Genomic DNA, 12,965 nt, shown 5'->3' with positions numbered 1-12,965 from the left:
AAGGTGTGTTATGCTCTCATTACAGTCTCGTTTTTACTTTCCTAGAGTTTGCTGAATGAGGTAGGTCTGTAGGCTGCTGTTCATGCAAATGAACAGCGGAGAAGAGTTGTAGTTAACCTTCCAGATCAGGTCATAACTAGACATGGTAATGCATAAAGACTGATATGTAACTATTTATGAACTACAAAGATGAATCAAGTTTTTAGAGAGGTAAGTAAAACTGCCATTGCAGTGTCAGTGTGGCAGTGGTCTCTACTCGCTATTGCTGAGCTGTTATTACTCACCTAAGGTGTGATGTTTCAATGTCAATCCTCAGATTGAACAAGTGAGCCAGCTTTCTGCTCTTGTACAAGCCCAGCTGGAGTACCACAAGCAGGCCACACAGATCCTACAGCGAGTTACTTCTAAGCTGGAAGATAGGTAATGTACTTTTTGTAAGTTTGTTGAAAATTTTTTTGGTTTACAGAGGGAGAAAAACTATGAGTTGAATGCAACACTTATCTTTTGCAACTTGGTAATTGTTTATGAAAACAAGGGCCATTTCATTAGGCAATTGCAAGCTGAGGTTTGTATGTTTTGGAGATGCATATGCCTCTGAATATGTCTGAATGAGGACTGAGTTCAGGAAAGCACCTCAGCTTTCAGCATCGCAACAGTAAAGCTGTGAAATGGGATTTAACTGAAAGCAAGTGTTTATAAATATTGGAAGTCAGTGGGACCTACAACTTTGCATTCCTTACCATTCGTGCCTTTATTCACAAGGTAGTCTCTCTGAGAGAAGATGTTAATGATTGCTATGAAAAAGACTATCTTGTTACATTCTCATCTATCTGAAGATCTTCCTGAGCCTGGGAGTGAGACCCCCCCACAATTTGCCACCTTATTAAAAACTCCTTTTTTCCAGCTTTATTATCAGATCAATCTTGATACAAGGTTTAACTGAGTTTACCTCTTCCATCCCCTTTTCTGTAACTGGAAATGCTATCTCGGTATTGCTACAATATCTTTTTAATAGAATTTTAGAATTTTTAGTTTAGAATTTTTGTTTCTATCAACACAAAACAGATTGTACCCCCTTGAAATGAAAATAATGTTTGTAAAATTTTACCAGCTTCCCACACATACATTCTTCTTCAAGGAAACTTAACATACAAGAAAGTTTTCTTTAGTCCACATGGTGCTGCAAGACTCCTCATAAAACCTGCACATAATTCCCAAGAGCAGATAATGTTCACATACTGTCTGAAGGCAGCTTTTTAATTCAGCGTGATTCTTTGCTGTTTTCTGATGTCATTAGTGTGGATCTAGTTTCTGGTACTACTGGGTCTGTCAGTGTTTATTTTCTCAGAGCGCATGGTCTGTAAGCTTCATCGAGTTCTAAGTCTTGAAATTCCTTTGTGATTAGAAGCAGCACTTGTTTTGGTAGGTAGACTGCCCAGCAAGCTGTTTCTGGATACAGCTTGCAGTACTGTCTAAACAGCTAAGAGAATGATTTTCAGCACTTCCAAATGAATAGTGCAATTTGCTTACTTTACAGAAGCATTAAAACATCCTCAGGAGCAGGTGGGTTGTTCTGTAGTCCCTAAGTTACACCATAAAAGTGAACATACCTCTCTCTGCAACAGATTTCTCTTCCTATATCAATTTAGATAATCCTTTGCCCTTTTGAAACTTCTGCTAAACAGTCAGTATCGTTTCTTTGTCAGCTATGAATGATTGTGGCTTTTCAAGAACCTTGCATCAGACTGCCCTTATAGATCAGCTGAAGTAAATCTTTTGCATAAACTTATTGTGCATCCCTAACTGTCAAGAGTCTGCTGGCTAAATCATACTTTTCCACACCACTGGGCACAAATTAGAGCACTGTGATTATGCTCGTGCCAGGGATTAAGCAGGGACGTAGAGCTGTTTCTATTTGAACTGCTTGTCTTTTCCTGCTGGTCATATACAGGCAGCAAAGAATGCATGGCCCTGGGTTTTGGAGGTTGTTTTTTGACCATACGGACCAGAAAATAAATAATGCTTTACTTTTCAGATGAGCAAATTTGTTACTGTTCATTCTCAGTGAACATCTGCAGCATCATCTGAACTCCACAGCACATACTACCTGTTTTCTAGCTACTTTCTAAAAGATGTGAATGGAACTTGTTCATGCTGTTGTTTGGCATGGACAATGTCCTAACTGCTAATTGTCCTGTTTAAAATATTGCTGAAAGAATTCTAAAAGAAAAATATGAGTTAGACTGCAAAAGCCATGAAAAATTCAAAAATGCACTTAAATTTTCCATTCTTTCTGGGCTTCAAAATTTTCTTCATGAACTGCAAATGCAAGAATTTTCATTTTTGTTCTACACATTAAACTTCCTTAAAATACCGTGATTCCAGGAACTAGAACTTTAGAAATTTGACAAACATCTGGAGACTTGCAATAAAATTAATAAAATTTGGAAGGTCAGAAAAGGCTTTGCCTTTTACACTCTCTTTTTCATCAAGCAAAAAGAGGTTGCAGTTTTCAAGACAGTATCATGACAGAGCAGCTGGGAAGCAGAAATGGTTTCCCTGGAGATGTTTCTTTTCTTAAGAAACGTGGCTTATGCTGAGCTTTTGGGCAATTTTTAGCAAGTCACTAGAACTGTCACCATCTAGTTTATAATTGTAAAAAATGGTATTTGTTTCATGGAAGTATTAAATGTAATAGAAATTGTATAAGTATTTCTTTCTTTAAAACTTTACTGTTTTGAAGTAAACATCAACTTCTGTTGATGAGTGAAACACAGAAAAGCCTTTTGGTTTAAGTTTATTTTGTCAACTTCATTAGTTACATTTTTAATATGCTTATTTTTTGTTTATGAAGAAGAAAAACAGTTTCTGGGGATTGACTAACACTGATAATATTTTGTATGATGAGGAAACCCTTGTTATCAGGACCAAAACTGCTTAAGTTAGAAGCGGATCTTTCTGAAAGATAAATCAAAATATGCTACCAACAGCAAGTGTGGGGCAGATCTGGAGAAGGTTAGAGAAACCAACTTGTCCTTTAAATACAGAGGTCTTGACTCAAATATTCTTCCATATGCAGGATTAGAAATATATGTGGCAGTTGTTCCCTTCCCTGGATTTACCCTGGTATTTGAAAATGCACTCTATCCTGAAAATTCTATATTTCTCAATTAGAAGAATAAGTTGAAATGAGTGATGTATGATTTTTTATTTTGAGAGTCAGGAAAACTGGAGTTGTGTGCCTTTGTGAAACAAGTGTTCCAAATTACAAATTAACTAAGTCTGCAACTGAAGTCAGTACATTCCCACACAGTCTCCTCACAAAATGACAGCAGTTGGCGTCGGCCAATAGCTAAGGCTTGCCAGGGACAGAAGCAAAAAATCATGCTAAAAATGGGGGCAGAGATGTTTGTACAGCCCTTCTGTAAGCATTGCTAATCACATAACAAGTTTTTCTCTGTTAGAAGCTCTTTGTTGTTGTTAGACAAAAGGAAGCCAGACAAAACGCTAGATTGCTAAAGGGAAAGAAGAATTAACAAACTCATGATATAGTCACATCAGGTGGGTTTGGTAATTTAAACTAATGTTATAAACAAAAAATTACTCCAAATGCCAAAACTTGTTTAGTCTGGATGATTGCTGAAAGGGAACTTCAGCCATGGAAAGAAAGATGTTTGGTGTATCTCATCTGTTAACAAGAAACTAACTCTTGACATTTAACTTCATGATTTGGCAGAATAAAAGAGGCATCATCTCAGCCCAGGAGAGAATACCAGCCCAAACCCCGTATGAGCCTAGATTTCACAACTGGTGACAATACTCAGCACAATGGAGGAATATCCCATGCCACCACACCCAAACCGTCAGGTAAAGGCAGTAGCAATGTAAGACGAAAAGCCAACTCTGTCTGAAGTTTTGCTGCAATGCAGAAGTTCCATGCTTTCTTCTAGAGATTAGTTCTTCCATAGCGAGGGAAAATGAGAATAAGGATTGTATAGGAAAGAACTGTTTGAACTGTTGTTTCTTTGTAAAGTGTTCACATCCCCTGCCAGGAGAACAGGGATGGATCATCCACTGCTTTAAATGTGTCTTCGGGTCAAAAATTTCCTTAGTCCTAGAATCTCAAAGAGATGCTGCTGTACTAAATTCACCTTGAAATATAGATGTTCACAAAACAGGCATTTAGAAAACCAAAAGAACAACTGGAAGTTTTTCATGAAAATGCAGACACCTGAACCCCTCAAAGCCTCTATAACCTTACCCTGCTTTTTAAAGCCAGGTATTAAAACACAAAGAGTCTGAAAGTAAAGATAACTAAAAAGCAAAACAAAGCCATCTGAGTTATTTTCTTTGTCCAATTGGGAGCAGCATAAGCAAGATTAAGCATTTATATGACTGTACATAACTATTATCTTAAAGAAGTGTTTATTTCATATCAGCACATACTAAGAAAGCCTTACTATTTGTTTCTTATAGCAATTGTCTGATATCCCATGCTAATGGTGAGGGCTGTCCTCTGTCCAGACCCTGACCTCAGTTATTCCAGTTTACATCAGTGACAATTGCTAGCACACTCCAACTTGCAAGACTGGGTTTTTTTCACCAGATCTTTCATCAGGATTTCCTTCCTTCCTATCACATCCTGATGTGAATGTTTGATGTTCTCCCAGATATAGGCAGCAACAGTATCTCCATTTGGCACCTGCAACTGGAAATTTTCTTGCATAATCTTGCAATCTCACTATGCTAGTGAGGAGGGGGATATAATGGAGATTCCTTGTGCATGAGTGTGGCTTGAGTCTTGCATGCTAAAGCTCTCCTCATGCCACCAATAATTTTCTTCTTTGCTTCTTTTTTGTAGTGTCATGAACATTTGTCTGTGCTAAGGCAGTGCAGACTGATGTTCCTGTGTCTCTTCAGCACTCGTGTTTTCTTCTTCAGAGAGCAGTATTTGGCATTTTGTTCAATAAGGTTTTTTTCTTTTGAATTGTTTATCAGTTTCAGAGAAACACCTTATTCTTTGAAAATTCTTTAATGTTTGTTTGGGGTGGTTCATTCAAAGCTCTGATCTTCTACGGTCATTAGAGTTTATTTGCTAAGTCTTCGAAATTTCAGCTGGTATCAATGAGGATACCAAACATGCATTGTAAGGCTTGTTGATGCCAGCAAATTGTCTTCATGACAAATAAAGCAAAATACTCTGTGAGTGATATGTAAAGAAATGAAAGAAGTTTTCACTACAGAATTTAATAAATTAAATTTGGCATTTGAAAAACTTGCTCTATTGAAATCTATAGAAATGGAATATTTTTGTCCTAAAATAGCTCAAGCATGGGCCTTCTAGCCATAGTGAATGGTTGAAACGAGCATGCAAAAAGTTATTCATCTGGAAGCCGGTATACATGAAAAAGCTGAAATATGTGTTCTTAGAAGTGCCATTATGGTGGAGTGGCATGTGTCAGTTCGTTCTCACCACTGGAAGTGCATGATTTTTTACTATGGAAAGTTGGGTAGGGATACAAGATTCCTTACAATTTTGTGCTGCAAATCCTAGATATTCTGACCAGTAACAATTTTGCTTTTCATAGGCTTGAAGCTATAGAGACTTGGGGGGGGGTGTGTGTGGGGGAAGCAGAGGAAATACAGGGGATGGAAGAAATATTTATTAACTTCCTACAACATATGCAAATCTAATCTAATTACTTATAATAATATCCATTAACTAATTACTTATAATAATATCCATTAGCTATCTTAAAGGGTTGATGGTCAGATGTTCATATTAGAAAGCTTTCAATTTCAAACTTGTTCTGAATCTATCCTGGTGGCCCTGCAATCAAGTGTTTTATGGGAATGGGGACAAAAGGTCTTTGGAAACTCTATATTAAAATTCAGAGGATTAGGAGCATATACAGTAGTTTACACTATAGCTGTACCAGTGAAGATTCCAAATAAAGGACAGACACAATCACATCTTCACTGTAGTTTTAAGCCACCCCTTACACTACTTGCCTGTGGCAAATAGAGCATCTCTGTGCCAGTAAAGCCGGCAATACATTAGGGCTTTAGCTTCATTTTTTTGTGTTTTGTAAACACATAAAAATTAGATTGCAAACTGATCGTAGCCATGTTTTTATGTGTGGGCTTGACTGTAGCTTGGTTCTTTAGGATTCTCAAACATTTACTAGCAGTCACATACAAAAACTGAAGGCTGCCAAAAGCTGATAGTTGTCTTCTAATGAAGTTAGCAGTCCAAATTTAGATGTTATCACAGAACTGTCATCCGCATATGAGTGATACCAGAAACAGCCAAATCTGTAGTAGGTACAGTGGTAAAAAGGATACTTGTAACTGTTGAGATTTTTAAGCACATTGTTTCTTTGTGTTTCTTCTCCATAGGTGTTCACATGGATCAGCCATGCTGCCGAGCTCTGTATGATTTTGAACCAGAAAATGAAGGGGAGCTGGGATTCAAAGAGGGTGATATCATTACTCTCACTAACCAGATTGATGAAAACTGGTATGAGGGGATGCTTCATGGCCAGTCAGGTTTCTTCCCCATCAATTATGTCGATATTCTAGTTCCATTACCCAATTAGGATGGCTGATCCACCACCTCTGACCCAGATAATTGTGTCAGTACCACTGCTTTCAGAATGCTGCTTCTTACACCTTACAAGTGCAAGCTGCAGTGGTTAGAGTCATCGATTCCCACTGAGCATCTTTGGTTTACGTGTTGTTGTACTGCGTGGTGGTGATGCGTGGTATCTTCCGAGTCAGCATAGTGTGGGTTAGATTTTTGTCCATGCTGGCCTGGTGGTAACCAGAGTAATTACTGAGATGTGGCTGGGAAGATGATGGCAAGCAAAGCAGGTAAGTGATAATGAAGTAGCAGGAAGTGAAGGTGGTATTGGGAAGATAATGCCTATCACCACTGCATTACTTTTCAGTCTTAGTTCTCTATAAAAAGAGGGAGAAGTTCTTGCCATTCTGTCTTTCTCTTCCTAATGATACAGTTCACACAGATCTAACCCTGATTAAACAGAATTGTACCTTCCAGTCAAACTGGCTTGCTGTTCTCACAGATGGTGTAAATGTAGACCCTCTGGTTTCTCAGAAAGTGAACCACTGTACTGTGTGTCCTGCTGCTCTCTGCTCATTTTTATATTCTTAATTATTGTTAAAAGGCCTATTTCTCTCCAGAGGTAAACTGTAAACCATAAAATGGGGATTCCTATAGTAAAAACCTTGGACCACAAACCACCTGAATTTGCCCTTCAGGAACTTTGAGCATGCTCACCAAAATGCCAGTAAGAGGGCAAGATGGGGAATAAAACTGGCATTTATTAACTGTTTCTTGTCAGGTCTTAGCACAAAATCATGCTGCTTAAGCACCAGATATCCTTTGTAAACTCATTCATTGAGGAATACAATAACCAACCAAACATGACCCTCCCTTCATTTGTTTCTGTCTACCATGTGTTCTTCGAACATCATTTGTGCATATTCTGCCCTCAGTGAGGACTAAATAAAACGTCATCTTTTTGTGTTGAGCAATTAAAGACATGTGGCTATATATGCAAAAACATTTCCCATATGTTTAGTTGGTTCTCTTGTTTTCCTCCTTCCTGCACTTTGTGTGTACAGTGCTGTGCCTAGCTTCTTGGCATTCTTTTGGTAACAGTTGAAGAAGTTCTGTTAGTTTAGTTATCCAGAGTTCTATTTATCTAAATTTTACAGACTCTTTCAGAGGTTTAATGTGCTGCTTCAAATGTGCCACTTCAGTGCTGGATAATGTGAAATTAAGACAATTCCCTACTGCTTAATGTATAAACTATATAATGGAAAGTATTGATATTTCAAATAAATGCTGAGAGAATAACTAGAATAATGTTGTGGATTATTACTTTGTTGCTTTCAAATCTATTGTGCTAACTTCAGCTAACAAGAATTTTATTTCAGAAAGCATGTTCCTCATTTCCTGCAAATGTGAAAAATACTTGGTTTTGTCATTGTCATATTGCTTCAATTAAAACTCATACGTATAATGGCTGTCATAAATGGGACAAAGTGAACACTGAGCACATTAATTAATGTCATGATGACCAGCATGCAATTTGGTGGATACAGGTTGTTTCTCATTAAAGAATGCTGATGTTCACAAACCCCCTAATAAAGCTTAAAGGCATGATAACTTATAATTTATTTTTTCTTTCATATGACACAGCATTTTATTTCATTTTATATTCTTTGTTGTGCACATATTGTGATGGGCTAGCCTTGGCACAGAGCCAAACACCCACCCAGTTGCTCAGTCACTGTTCCTCCTCAGTGGTAGGATAAGAAAGCTTGTGGGTTGAGATAAAGACAAGGAGATTGCTTACCAATCACTGTCACAAGCAAAACAAACTTGTCTTGGAGAAACCTAATTTATTACCAATTAAAGTAGATTTGTGTAGTGAGAAACAAAAAGACAAACATTAAAATAGTATCTTTCCTGCCCCATTTCCCAAGCTCAAATTCACTCCTTCACTCCTGACTCCTCCCCACTAGCAGCACAGGGGGATGTGGAATGGGAGGTTTGTGGTCAGTCCTCTCTGCTCCTCCTTCCTCCTCACGGTTTTCCCCTGTTCAGCAGTGGGTCGCTGCACAGGCCATGGTGTGAGTATCTGCTTGTGTGTCATGGACCACGTCCTCCTCTTTGAACACCTCCTCCTCAAAGAACACCTTCTTTGACCTTGGTATTCCCTCTGCTGTTTCTCACTCTTTTATCTTTCCCCTCCTCCTCTCTCTGCCCAGCGTGTTTTGCCCTTGCTTAAATATGTTTTCTCTGAGGCGCCACCATCTTGCCTGAGGGGCTCAGCCGTGCCCTGTGGTGTGTCTGTTGGAGCTGGCTGGAACCAGCTGTACCCAGCACAGGGCAGCCCTGCCCTCTCACAGAGGCTGCCCTGCAGCCCCTGCTGCCAGCGCCTTGTAACATAATCCCATCAACCTGTCTAAGGGATGTTCCTACACATGGTGACAGAGACTCTGACAGAGTGGAAGTCATCAGAGAGTCTGACAGAGACGGAGCCTCATTCAAGGCTCAGTTTAAGGTCAGGCTGAACGGGGCTCTGAGCAACCTGATCTAGTTGAAGATGTCTCTGCCTATTGCAGCAGGGTTGGACTAGATGACCTTTAAAGGTCCCTTCCAACCCCAACTATTTTAAAAAAGAAAAACCATAAATATATATATATGTGTATGTTATATATATGTGTGTATATATATACACACGCAATTCCTGTTACTTTTCATTACAGTTCTGGCCTAAATACTAGGACTGGCTTCTAAGTAAGTTTCTGTCTGTGAAGTAATCTGTTTCAAACCTGATAGCCCTGAAACTTTTAACAGATGCATTAATGGTGATGTACTACAATTAAGAACTATGTTACAGTTAATTAACTATGTTAATTATCAAGTCCTAGCAGTCATGGGTAGTTTCACTGGATCTGAGAGACGCATTTCCAGCCCTGGCATACTCCGTTTTACCAGATTATCATTTTGTTGTGTTTGTGGAGGACATGCAAACATAGGGCAACTATCTTAGAGATAATTTTACATGATTTAGAGAAAAAGGGTAATTGGTGTGCAGTGCTGTCCCACCTTGCTGAGGGGGCCTATTTTTTAAGGTGTAGGGAAATGTGTCTTTCAACAAATGATGCGAGAGGCAATGCACAGAACAGTCAAAACATCTACTAAATGTCATCACTTGATGACATGGGCCAGGTCTTGACATGTTACAGAATTCTTGCCAGTTCCATATTGCTGCGTTCTCTGTCTCGTACAGGTAATCGCTGAGGAATATTCCTCAAGTGGTAAAATTAGAATCTGATTTGGCAAAGACAGAGATTACCAGGGCTGACAAAATTATGCGTCTAAAGCTTCATTGCTAGGATGAAGGGTGTGATCCAGGGATTGGAAGATTGCAGGAGGCTGTTTGCTTTTACATCTCAGGTAGTTCAAAAGTTTTACCTACAGAGCCTTGTTGCCTTCTAGAAGCACGTAAGACATGTTGTTGATGGAGGCAACATCCTTTTTTCACTGGTAAACTTACAACCTCTGTCATCCTGCTTCCTAAGGCGTATGTTTTCAGAAACATTTCAAAAACGTGACATTGGTTCCTAATTACCAAACTTGCCTGTAGAACTGCCACTCCTCACAAGAGGAAATTAAGTCTTCCAGCACTGAGCTATCAGCTGCTGAATATAGCTAAATGTTTGGGGGTTGATGTTGTGGGTTTTTTCTGTTGAACCCTAAGGTTTCATGAAGCTTTTACCTTCTTAGACTTGCTCATTTATTGCAAAGTGAAACTTTGCGAAAAATATAGCAAAAAAACTCCCAACAGTTTCCTGAACAGTTGGAGAAATAAAGTGATTGAACCAAATGAGGGTGGGTTTTTTCCTCTTTTAAAATATCCCTTTCCCTCCAGAAAGAAAGAAGATGGTAGTCACACCTAGAATTTTGTATTTGAATCTTGGATTAGTGATTATGCTGACAAAGCTCCCTTTACAGAAAATCATAAGTGCTTTTCCCACATGAACTGCATGGACAAGACCTGAAAATTGCTATGAGGACTTCTTTCCTGGTTTCACATTTTTTTCATCATTTTTAGGTCTTAAAAATCTTTATGGCTACTGCTATGCTGAACAATGTATCCTATGCTTGTCATTTCTGCAGGCTGAGGAAATGGGCTGGGCTCATGAAAGCAGGGAACAGGGTGTGTGTAGGTCAGCGTGCAGATGGGTCTTCTTTCCCGCATAGGAGTCGCTGAGTTCAACATGGGCAAATGTCCTGGTTTCAGCTGGGATAGAGTTAATTTGTTCCTAGTAGTTGGTATAATGCTGTGTTTTGGTGTCCTGGTTCTGGCCATATGACATTTAGGATGAGAATAATGTTGATAACACACTGATAGTTTGGTAGTTGCTAGGCAAGGTTTACACTAAGTCAAGGACTTTTCAGCTTCTCAAACTGTCCTGCCAGTGAGGAGGCTAGGGGTGCCTAAGAAGCTGGAAGGGGACATGGCCAAGAGAGCTGATTCAAACTGGCCAAAGGGATATTCCATACCATATGACATCATGTTCAGTATATAACTTGGGGGAAGCTGGCCAGGGGTTGGGACCACAGCTCAGGAACTAGCTGGGCATCGAAGGTCTGCAGGTGGTGAGCAATTGTACTGTGCATCACTTGGTTTGTATATTCCGTTGTTGTTGTTGTTGTTGTTGTTGTTGTTATTATTATTATTATTATTATTTCCCCTTCCTTTTCTGTCATACTAAACTGTCTTTATCTCAACGCATGAGTTTTACCATTTTTTTTTCCAATTCTCTTCTCTCATCCCACAGCAGGGGTAATGAGCGAGTGGCTGTGTGGTTGGTCTAGCTACCTGCCAGGTTAAACTACAACAGCAAATAAAGTAATGAATTAGGGCTCATTCCCAGGTAACACTGTATAAAACCAAGTACATTCTATAGATGTGAACTTGATCTTAATTTTCTGTAAAGCACCAGTGGGTTGTCTTAGGCTCAAAATTTCTGGAATGCTCTGTAATTATTATTTTATTCTTTTTGAACTCTTAGCACTCTGGTAGTTCAAACACAGTTCTTGGAATTTCCAGAAGGCTTTGCTGTCTTTCCTTACCATTCAGCCTAAAATGTTGCAGAAAATGGGAACAGCTTTGTGATATATTCTTGCTGTGCACTGTAAAGTACAGATAAATTCTAAGCTATTTACCTTTAATAGTATCTCCTTGGAGATAAAGTACAGGGGAGCAGGTCAAAGAAGCAGCAGCCTCTGCCATGCCTTCCTAGAGCCGCTAGCTCTGGAGAGCCCTGGCAGCTCGGAAACTCAAAGAGGACATTTCCCTTTCAGATGCTGCTGGAGCAGACAGTGGACGAGCTGAAGTCCCTGCAGTAAGAGCCTTCTCCTGGACCACAGCTCATTTGGTGGGGTAGTGGCAGCCAGCCTCATGCTACTTGCACTCACTTTCATAATGCTCAGGCTTTGTGCCTTTCATGCTCTCTTCACCTTTTGTGAAACCTGTAGTTGAAAAGAAGCACTAACAAAGCAGGGAAAGAAAAGGGGGCTTGAGCTCCTGTATCTCTGACTATGTATAAGCCGGGAGGCTCCAGGAGGGCTGGGCAGTTCTCTGACAAGATCCGATTTCCCAGTACCTGCAGAAAGACACTAGTGCTTCTTTGGGTCACTGCCTGAAAACAGAAGATTCAGCAATTTACCCAACCGCCATCAACAGTGTTCATCTATGGGACTTTCGTGTCCCTCAGCAGTGACTGACCTGTGGCATGTTGTCTCGTCAGAGCATTTGCATAGGCAGTGACATCCTGAAGTAGGCACCAGCTGTAATTCACATCACCAAGAGAGTTATTTTGCTAGCTTTTCTAATGACCCCCATAGTCACTCTGTCTCCTCCCACACCAGAGTGGCAAGAGGTTCACTGAGGACATGGAGAACTGGTGCAGAGAGAGGATGTGGCTCCAAATGGGGACCCTTTACCCGGGCTCTGGGGATCTGCACATGCCCAGACACATGCCCAGACATGCATGCTTGGCACCCCACAGCTACTTCCTATTTTTTCTCCCCACTGTGATGAGCACTGACACGAGGCTCCCCAGGCTGCAAGAGAGACCTCCCATAGGCCCCTCTTAGCTGTACTCCAGATGATGTGCTCCCGCCCCACAAAGACCACATACTTTGGTCTGAAACCGTGTACCCATCCAATGCCTACGCCCAAGTTCAGTGTAACGCATAAACTCTCTCATCCCAGTTACAGACCTCTGTTGTGACATGTAACTTTCACACTAAACTTTCTTGTCTTGGCATTTCCCTTTGTTGAAGTTCATGAAGTTCCTGTCAGGTCATTTCCCCAGCCTGTCCATGTCTCTCTGGTTACCAGCACAACCCTCCGTAT

The 12,965-nt window shown here is 40.1% G+C and overlaps 1 protein-coding gene across 1 annotated transcript in view; it reads left to right on the top strand.

Moving 5' to 3' along the window:
• Window positions 1–8,214, top strand: part of SH3GL2 (SH3 domain containing GRB2 like 2, endophilin A1) — a 106,656-nt gene extending 98,442 nt beyond the window's left edge. The window contains exons 7-9 of the mRNA XM_075740444.1: window positions 317–420; window positions 3,737–3,867; window positions 6,400–8,214. Of these exons, the coding sequence (XP_075596559.1) occupies window positions 317–420; window positions 3,737–3,867; window positions 6,400–6,599 (435 nt within the window). The 3' untranslated portion in view covers window positions 6,600–8,214. The remainder of the gene's footprint in view (window positions 1–316; window positions 421–3,736; window positions 3,868–6,399) is intronic.
• The last annotated feature ends 4,751 nt before the right edge of the window (window positions 8,215–12,965 follow it).

The sequence above is a fragment of the Balearica regulorum genome, chromosome Z (assembly GCF_011004875.1).
Source record: "Balearica regulorum gibbericeps isolate bBalReg1 chromosome Z, bBalReg1.pri, whole genome shotgun sequence".
Classification (NCBI taxonomy): Eukaryota; Metazoa; Chordata; class Aves; order Gruiformes; family Gruidae; genus Balearica; species Balearica regulorum.
This window is presented reverse-complemented; position numbering and strand designations above follow the sequence as displayed.